General features: G+C 55.3%; 3 protein-coding genes across 6 annotated transcripts in view; 1 reads left to right on the forward strand and 2 right to left on the reverse strand.

Annotated features, from left to right (window-relative positions):
* The window catches only part of EXOC7 (exocyst complex component 7), a 22,326-nt gene extending 20,757 nt beyond the window's left edge, over positions 1-1,569 (forward strand). For 3 of the 4 annotated variants that reach the window (XM_003786108.3, XM_003786109.3, XM_012803176.2), the window contains 4 exons: positions 547-610; positions 829-870; positions 993-1,126; positions 1,387-1,569. In XM_003786108.3, coding sequence (XP_003786156.1) covers positions 547-610; positions 829-870; positions 993-1,126; positions 1,387-1,489 — 343 coding nt within the window. In that variant the 3' untranslated portion in view covers positions 1,490-1,569. Of the gene's footprint in view, positions 1-546; positions 611-828; positions 871-992; positions 1,127-1,375 lie in introns of all 4 variants that reach the window. The other variant, XM_012803175.2, reaches the window with a different exon arrangement.
* Positions 1,570-2,099: 530 nt separating this feature from the next.
* ZACN (zinc activated ion channel) lies at positions 2,100-6,528 on the reverse strand. Its single transcript, XM_003786111.3, has 9 exons — positions 6,432-6,528; positions 6,228-6,352; positions 6,048-6,092; positions 5,804-5,910; positions 5,379-5,548; positions 4,458-4,582; positions 4,125-4,335; positions 3,800-3,964; positions 2,100-2,660 (listed from the first exon to the last, which is right to left on the reverse strand). Exons 1-9 carry the CDS (start codon positions 6,526-6,528, stop codon positions 2,470-2,472), a joined length of 1,236 nt encoding a protein of 411 aa, XP_003786159.1. The 3' UTR covers positions 2,100-2,469.
* Positions 6,529-7,671: 1,143 nt separating this feature from the next.
* Positions 7,672-8,929, reverse strand: part of GALR2 (galanin receptor 2) — a 2,645-nt gene continuing 1,387 nt past the window's right edge. The window contains exon 2 of the mRNA XM_023511245.1: positions 7,672-8,558. Coding sequence (XP_023367013.1) covers positions 7,775-8,558 — 784 coding nt within the window. The 3' untranslated portion in view covers positions 7,672-7,774. The remainder of the gene's footprint in view (positions 8,559-8,929) is intronic.

Here is an 8,929-nt window from a genome sequence, read left to right on the forward strand (position 1 = left end):
ACACTCTACCCAGGGTGACAGCTTGAGGCTCTGTCTCAAAAAAAAAAAAAAAAAAATGGTGAAGAACAGTTGAAGAGTTGAGGGTCAAAGATGGGGGTGCTGTTTAGCCCAAGAGAAGAGCAAGGTTGCGAGAGCACTTGAACTTGGCACCTCATGCTCTGTGATGATCTGTCTACTCCTTGCCGTTTCTTCCCTTCCAATGTCTCCCTCCTCTTTCCCGTCTATCTGTCCCCCATACCCACCTTTCTTCCTCACCTGTTTCTCTATTCTAATGATATCCATAAGAGGTGTTGTTGAGAGTGTTTGTTCAGCTTCTTGAATGCTCAGTCTTTCCTTAAATTTTCTAATTTCAAAAATGAGCAGATTAAACATTTTCTCCCAAGGAAAAATATCTCAGTCATTTTGCTTGGTTGTGACCAGGATCAATTTCTGCCACCCCCCTAAGTAGATAAAGAGATTTTAAAAAAAGAAAAGCCAGCCACAGAAAAGCAGCTGCCCGAGTCTGTCCCTCCTCTGTCCTCACACTTCTCTTCTCCTATCTGGCAGTTGGTTAAAGGTGATCGATTACATCGCAGAGAAGAATCTACCTGTGTTCCAACCGGGAGTCAAGGTGGGCTAAGGCCTCAGCTGGGAAGGGGTGTTTGGCAGTTGGGATATTTTTGTTATGTTTCTGGGAAAACAAATGGACAAGCGTCCTTCAGAAAGCAAAAGATGCATGTGGCCATCAAAGCAGCAGGAGAGAGTACGGGGCTGGCAATATTTTGAGAAGAAGGGTAGGGGGTTCTGCTCTGAGGAAAGTTCTTTCTGCTATCTCTCCTGCCTCCCCAGCTCCGGGACAAGGAACGGCAAATGATCAAGGAACGCTTCAAGGTAAGTCAGGTCCTGTTCCCTTTGCCGCCGCTGCTGCCACCGCCACCACCACCACTGCTGTGTTGAGGTAACACAGACTCCAATGTCTGGATCCCTCTCTTTTCTACCTTTTTGGTGGCCAGGGCTTCAATGATGGCCTTGAAGAGTTGTGCAAGATCCAGAAGGCCTGGGCTATTCCAGACACAGAACAAAGGGACAAGATTCGCCAGGCTCAGAAAAACATTGTCAAAAAGACCTATGGGGACTTTCTGGACAGGTAAGATATCACCTGCCCCTCCTGCCCATGCTCCCCATTTCCCCAGTTGGGCCTCTGTGTGCTCCTCCTCAAGGAAGAAAGGAGAAGGTGGTGGGTCTGGGCAGGACCTGGTGCCCTGGGTTTGGGGGTAAGCTAGACAGGGACATCACTCAGGGCCACCCCATGCCATTTCTGAGACTCCCGTCAGGAATGCCTTAGGCTGAGGGTGGCCCTGGGAGCAGGTCAACCTTTCCCTCCATCTGACTACAGTGCCTGGTCAGGTTTGGCAATGTGTCCTTCACCAAGAACCCTGACAAGTATATCAAGTACCAAGTGGAACAGGTGGGCGACATGATCGATCGTCTTTTCGACACCTCAGCCTGAGCCCGCTCCCATCCCTGCCTGGTTCCACCAGACTAACCATGTCATTGAACAGATAAATCAGTGTTAACTTGCCTCAGGGCTGGGTGAGTCTGAAGTCCTTTGGGATAGAAGCCTGTCTTCACTGCCCTATCCAGGAGCCCTGTTCTTGAGCCCTCTAGTCCTGGTCTCCCTTCCCTGCAGCCCTCATTTCCAACCAAGCCAGCACTCTCAGAATGCTGGAGTCCTTTCACACCCTGAGTTTTGTGACCCTGATAGTTTCTAAAACAGGAAAGAAGAGAAGGAAGACAGGCCTTTACCCACAACTGCCTCCTCTGTACCAAGAACAGGAGGGCAGAATAACCTGAATTATCCAGGGGCAGAGAATTCTCCCTTCAGCCCAGAATGTGGGTAGGGCTTAGAGGAGCAGCCAGAGGACCTGGAGGAAAAATCGGGGTCAGCTTGCTCTCTTGGATTTAATGCAGAAAACACATTTGCATCACCCACTGTCCTGAGGTCTGGGGACAGGCCATCTCCCAGGGATCCTCTAGGTAGCTGGGGGCAGGACTTCTCACTTGCTGTTCCCTCTGAGGTCCAGCCTTCCACAGGAGGTGTTTGGAGAAGTTCTGACCACCCCATGGCCTGCCTTGCAGGCCCTTGTCCTCCAGCCCAGCACAGTGCCTCTGGGCTAAGCAGTGGTGGCCACAGAGGGAGAAGCCAGACTGCCTGCACAAGGCTGTGAGACTAGTACGTTAAGGAACAAAGTGAGACCAGTGGCAGGGAGTAGGGTGCCATCTACATGGGATGAGAGGGAATAGCCCAGCTCAGTGAAGACAGACCCTTGAGGTATACCTGCACTCAGGATACATTTATTCCACTATTCTCATATGCTAACAGGGAGAGGTCAGGGGGTTTAGGTTCTCTGGTGTTGGGGAAGAGAGCAGCCTTCCTCCTCTCTCTCCAGAGACCTGCAAAGTAAGGTTTTCAGCCCAGGCCCTGCTGGGTTACAGACTGGGCTGCCTGCCGTGGGGTGCAGCCTCCCCAGGGGCTGGGTCGGACTTGCACGCTGCCCACATCCAAACTCCAGCGAAGATGAATTGGCTGCATGCCACCCCAGCCACGTACACAAGGAAGAAGATGTGGTCCACAGTCTCAGGCCAGCTCCTCTTAGAACCCTGGATGCCTCTGGGGGCTTCTGTGCAGGGAGGTGCAGGGAACAGAGCTGTTCTGGGCTCTCCCACCATGAGTAGAAGGGTGAACACCAGGTGTTGTCAGCCTTTATCTCTCCCTCCCTTAGAGTTTCAACTAATGAAAATTGGAATCTAGTTCAATTCAGTTGAACAAACACCCTCCTGGAGAGGCCACTGAGCTACTGGTGCCAAGCCTATAAGAGGATTTTATCTAACAAATGAAATCTGTGTAACTAATTATTTGTACCCTCAGTGAATCCCAAACAAAAAGAAAAAAGAAGGCGGCACCTGTAGCTCAGTGGGTAGGGCACCACCCACATACACAGGGGCTGGCGGGTTCGAACCCAGCCCCGGCCTGGTAAACAACAATGATGACAACAACAACAACAAATATAGCCAGTTGTGACAGGCGCCTGTAGTCCAAGCTACTTGGGAGGCTGAGACAAGAGAATCACTTAAGCCCAAGAGTCTGAGGTTGCTGTGAGCTGTGATGCCATGGCATTCTACCCAGGGTGACAGCTTGAGACTCTGCCTCAAAACAACAACAAACAGGCTCGGCGCCTGTGGCTCAACCGGCTAAGGCGCCAGCCACGTACACCTGGGGTGGCGAGTTCGAATCCCCAGCCCGGACCCGCCAAACAACAATGACGGCTGCAACCAAAAAATGGCTGGGCGTTGTGGCGGGCGCCTGTGGTCCCAGCTACTTGGGAGGCTGAGGCAGGAGACTCGCTTGAGCCCAGGAGTTGGAGGTTGCTGTGAGCTGTAATGCCACGGCACTCTACCCAGGGGGACAGCTTGAGGCTCTGTCTCAAAAAAAAAAAAAAAAAAAAAAACAACAAACAAAAAAAATGATAACTGGTGTCTACCCCAGGTATAGATTCATCTGGTGCAAAGAAGGTTTAGGTTACCTGGGCTTCTAGGAAAGCCAAGCTTGCTCCCTGCTACAGGCCTACTTCTTCCAAGGGAGGACATGGAGGAAGCCAGGGGCAGTAGAGCCAACAGGGTAGTGCAAGGACTCTGTCCATACCTGGCCACCCTGACCCTTTACCCCAGCCTGGCATGCAGCCTGCCAGCTCTGCCTATCAAACCTGCTTCTAGGCCTATTCCTCACCAGCCCCTGTGCCTAGGATTAGCCCCTGCCCACCTTCAGGAATAGGCCCTGGGTTCTTGCGATCTCGCTGTTCCCCTCTCAAGGCTGTGCTGGGGCTTCTGTTAGCCCCGAGGGTGGCCCGGGCCAGCAGCCCAGCCATCAGCACAGTCTCCATGGTACTGAGGAAGAGCAGCAGCAGCAGGATGGTGAAGAAATAAACTGGAGGTAGGAGGAAGGGATGGTCAGGGGCCAGGCCCTCTGTCTCTGGTGCCCAGTGAGCTGATCAGAGACACCCCAGGATCAAGTGACAGCAGGTGGGAGAAACAGGGCCAGCCTGGTAGAGTGGGCCTGCCTAGGCCCAGGGAGGGGCAGGGCTTACTGAGCAGTGGGTTGCAGGATGAGGAGCTGGGCAGGGCCTGTACCAGTGAGGAGTGGAAGACCAGGTAGCCCAGGAGCAGTGTCACCTTGTAGGCAATGCGCTCGGTGGCCTGGATGGGCAGCAGTCCCCCACATACATCAGCCAGTAGCAGCGCCTCTGCAGGCACCAGCAGAGCTATGATGGACTTCAACGCCGTGTTCTTCAGACTCAACTGGAAGGGAAAAACTAAGGCTTTCTAGGTGGCGTGGAGATGGGCAGTGAGGAGTTAAGCCTCTGGCTCCTTTGCCTCCACCTCCATCGGGCCCCTGTCAGGCCCCTTCTGACTTGACTCACCGTCAGCTGGAAGCAGGGCACCAGCTGCTGGGGTGGGACTTCGGTTGACAGATTGTGAACTACATATTCCCTCTTGACACTCACAATCTCATTCATGGCATGGGCCTGGAACTCCAACTCCATCACTGAGCAGGATGGGAGTGAGAACTGTGAACTAGGAAAGAGATCCATGCCCCCACATACCTCCTGGGAGTAGGGCTAGAAGCAGACGGGCCCAATGAAGTCTCAGTGAAGACTTCTGATGGCTTGTGGGGGGCTGACTTGGAGCTCTCTTGGAAGGGCTCCCATAGCTTTCCAATTCCTCTGGTGTTTTAATTCCAATTCCTCTAGTTTCCAATTCCTCTAGTGCCCCTAATTGTCTCGAAAGGAAGGTCTTTGTCAGATCCATAGGTGAATTTTCATCAATAAAAATAAAGGAACTTGGGCAGCACCTGTGGCTCAAAGGAGTAGAGCGCTGGCCCCACATAACAGAGGTGGCGGGTTCAAACCCATCCCCGGCCAAAAACTGCAAAAATAAATAAAGGGACTTCATGGAGGTGGGAGTGGTCACAGACTCATCTACCAGTATGTCATCTCCCACCTGAAATATTAGGGTCCATGGGGCAGCAGCTGTGGTGTGTCAGGGAGAAAGGTACAGAAAGGGGAGGGCTTCTCTGACAAGTTTGATGTCACCACCCTAGCTGCACCTCAGATTTCCAGGAAGGAGGCCCAGAGCTTCTGGCCTTGGTATAAGGGGCCTGGCCACCCTGTTCAGTCCTAGCTGTATAGAGCAGTTACTCTGGGGAGAAGGTGTAGCTGAAGTGTCCCAGACCCACAGGATTGTGGACCTGGTGCAAAATCTAAGTTTGGCACCGTGACCCAGAGGGAGGCCGTGAGGCCCCTCCTCTCCACCCTCACCCCTCAGCCCCGCCCTGTCAGCACCAGTGTTGCTGAAAGCATAAAAGCTCAGGCTGCAGTGACTCTGGTCCCTGGGGAAGTGGAGGAGATCAAAGTTGCAGTTGGTCTCGGTGGTGAGGGCCAGGTTGAGCTTAACATGGCCATCCTGGTCCACTCGGGCCTGTGGGCTCAGGTCCCTCCAGTCCACCCAGAGCCTGTGGGGAGAGGTGCCAAAACTGGAGGCCCAGCCTCTTCTTGGACTGGGGTAAGGGAGACCCCAACATCCCACCTCCAAGCCCAAATGCTGGCAGGGAAAGGGGAGCAGGCAACAGCAGAGGTGCTCTGCCATGCAGTAGCATGGCAGGACCACCTGGGGGGAAGGTTTGCTAAGACTCCCCTCAGACTCTAGATGGGGGAATGGAAGTGGATGTGTACAGCACATTCCTCAGAGAGGAATCCTGCTCACTTACGCCTCCAGGATGGTGAGTCTGGGTGTCCAAAGCGAGTCCAGGGGCAGTGTGATTGCACGCCGGGGGTGCACACTAGTATTCCAGGCCAGGCGAGGGTCCAGCCAGGACTGGGGACACAAGGATGCCCCTGAGGATCCCGCTTGCCATATGTTTGCCTTTTTAAGCTTGGAGGTTGATAAAGGGCAGTCCTGAGCTAGACTCAGCTGGGTCCTCCCATCCCACCTCCCCTGGGAGGGGAGCTCACCATCTGAAGCAGCAGCACAGAGGACACTGTGTACCGAAGGATGTCCTGGGAGAGAGGGCAACGTGTCACCTCAGAAGTAGATGCTATGTGACAGGAGGCAGATCACCCCAGCACTAGGCTATGCTTAGTCCGACCCCTCCCCAGTTCAGCATTTGGGACCCATAGCCTGGCAGCACTTACCACATTAAAAACATTGGACACAAACACCTGCACAGCCACAAGCAGGGGTGCACTCCCATTGTTTGGAATCTGGATGGTTTCCTCAACCTCCTGGGACAAGTTGAGGTTGAAGAGGGGTGGCCAGACTGAGGGACAAAGACTGAGCTCATTCAGATACCCTAGGGCCCAAATCCCAAAGCTTATGACCTTACACCCTCCACTTACCGGGTGCCAGCCTTTGAAAGTTGCGCCCCTGGACCAGGGGCTGGGTGATGCCAAGCCCTAGGGAGGCGAGATGGAGCAGAAGCCACAGGGCTAACATCAGTGTCTGCATGGAGCAGTGGTCCCTAAGCTACCACCTCTCTTCCAGTCACTTCTCTGGCAGTTGAGCAGTTGACCAGAGGCAGCTGCTCTGTGCTAGGACCCTGGGACCTTGGACTTGGTAACCTTCACCTTGATTCTGCAAACATCCAAGCACAAAGCCCAAGACCCAGCCCCACCCACCCTGCAGCTGCCTAGGCGTCCCTGTGCCGCTCTATTTCCACCACCTGGAACCCATTGTCAAGCTTAAAGCCTGCTGACCCGGGGGTGGGAGTAGGGGACCAGGCATGTCTGGGACCTCCAATCTTCCCCTGCATTTCAGTGGCTAGCAATAGCCTGGCTAGGAAACCAAGCCCTTGGTCAAAGTGTCCTGTGCCCGATGATATGAGATGGGACATCCTTGAGAGTTTCCCTGCCTCTCCTTAAACCTGGTAAGAGCCTTAACTCAAGAACACTGGGGATAGATAAGAGGCCAGCTCATGAGCAAAGACCTGGTGCATTGCTTGCTGCTCCTGCTCCAGGTTCTCTGCTTGCTCCAGCCCAGCCCAGCGGTGCCTTGGTGTCACTGCTGTGCTTGGGCACCCCAACCTGCCAGGGGGTGATGTTCCTGGCCCCAAGGAAAAACTGAGCTCCTGGAGACCTGATCCCTACCCAGCTGCAGCGAGAGAAGGGAAGGCCAAGGCCAAAAGTGGGTAAGGCTGACAGGGCTGCCCAGATTCAAAGGAGCCCTAGGAGCTGGCGCAGGCAAGGACTTATCCAGTTTCCCAGCAGGCAAGGACACACCAGTGCATGAAGGTGACTAGGAACACACGGAGTGTCTGCTTCTGTCATTGACGACTTTATTGACCATGTTTAAATACTTTGCCTGTCTCTGTTACCCACATTGGTGGCTGCTAGGGTTCTGCCATGAATATACAGCTGGCGCTTCAGATGGCCACTTGCAAAGAGCCTTCAGTCATCCCCCACACATCCCCCAGCCTCAGGGATTTTTATGCAGATTGCGACCTGGCTGCCTTTGCTGTGGACAGCTCTCTTTCCCGGTAGCTCGGCAGAGGGCCCTGCACCCGCTCCTCAGGAGCCCACTGCTGAGTCCCCAAGGCTGCTTCTACTGAGCCTGAAGATAGAAATGCGGAGCTACAGCGCGTCACTGCAAGTGAAAGGGCTGTTCGCTTTATTAACAGACAAAACTCTCCCCCGCGATCCCCGACCAATGACTCCAGCTCTTTAAACATCCAAGCTAAGTGCCTTCAGGTCACGTTAACTGTCAGGATGCTGTCGCCTGCCTTTTGGTCCCTCCAAGAAGGGCCAGGGACCGGGCTCAGGGGTGTATGGCTGGGGAACGCTGAGACAGGGGCTGGCGGCCCGGCCGCCTCGCTCACGTGCGTCAGGTCGGTGGACTCGTGCTCCAGCACGTTGCCCGGCACGGCAACGCACACACGGCCCGAGGCTCGGCGCGGGACGCGGCCCAGCAGGCCAGCGCAGATCTTGCGGAAGCCCTTGCGGAAGTGCTTGGACACCAGCGCGTAAACGATGGGGTTGACGCAGGAGTTGGCGTAGGAGACCAGGTGCGAGAGGATTCGCAGCGCGTAAGTGGCGCGCGTGAGCGGAAAGCGGCCGAACCACACGCAGAGGATGAGCGCGTGGTGCGGCATCCAGCAGAGGCAGAAGAGCGCAGCCACGATGAGGATCATGCGCGTCACCTTGCGCTTCGCGCGCCTACCACCTGAGCCTGCGGCCACCGGGTCGACAGCGCGCCAAAGGTAGCTCAGGGTGCGCGCGTAGGTCAGGCTCAGGACCAGCACCGGCAGCAGGTAGCTGAAGACGAAGGTGCAGAGGTCCATGGCGCGGCGGCGAGGCGCGCTCCACGCTGGGTGGCACACGGTCAGGTTAGCCAGCTGCGACTGGCGGTAGTAGCTCAGGTAGGGCCCGGAGAAGAGCAGCGACAGTCCCCAGATGAGCGCGATAGCTGCCAGCGCGTTTCGAGGAGTGCGCAGCTCCCGGGAGTGCAGCGGGTAGCGGATGGCCAGATACCTGCGGTCAGGGCCAGGAGGGAGACATCAGATGAGCTGGAGAATCACGCTGGGGGCCGCGACCCCTGCACCTTAGGGGCCCATACTTGTTCTTGAGGAAAGTACCTAAGGCAAGGTTAGACCTCACGTGCCGGAAGCGTGTCCCACGCGTCCCAGGCGCTCTCAGTGGAGCCTAGTGGTGGGGAGCCGAGACCGGCAGCAGGAAAGGTGCTTCCTGCTCTTCCCGGGATAGTGACCACTGACTCCACCCGGGAGGGCACCCCAAAGCCACCGAGGACTTAAGGTTGGAGAATTGGCTATGGGGCTCCTGGAAGCTGTGCTTATCCACTAGTGACGGTGGGTGCCCCAGAAGGAGGACCCAGAAGCATAAGG

Source organism: Otolemur garnettii, unplaced genomic scaffold (assembly GCF_000181295.1).
Source record: "Otolemur garnettii isolate 467f Iridium unplaced genomic scaffold, OtoGar3 scaffold00018, whole genome shotgun sequence".
NCBI classification, from domain to species: domain Eukaryota; kingdom Metazoa; phylum Chordata; class Mammalia; order Primates; family Galagidae; genus Otolemur; species Otolemur garnettii.

Excerpts from the sequence above, each read along its gene's own strand:
- ZACN (XM_003786111.3), bottom strand. The coding sequence starts at position 6,528 with ATGTTAGCCCTGTGGCTTCTGCTCCATCTCGCCTCCCTAGGGCTTGGC. Across the intron at positions 6,093-6,227 it reads TGTCCAATGTTTTTAATGTG|GACATCCTTCGGTACACAGT; the intron begins GTAAGTGCTGCC and ends CCTCTCTCCCAG. Across the intron at positions 5,549-5,803 it reads AGACTCACCATCCTGGAGGC|GCTCTGGGTGGACTGGAGGG; the intron begins GTAAGTGAGCAG and ends CTCTCCCCACAG.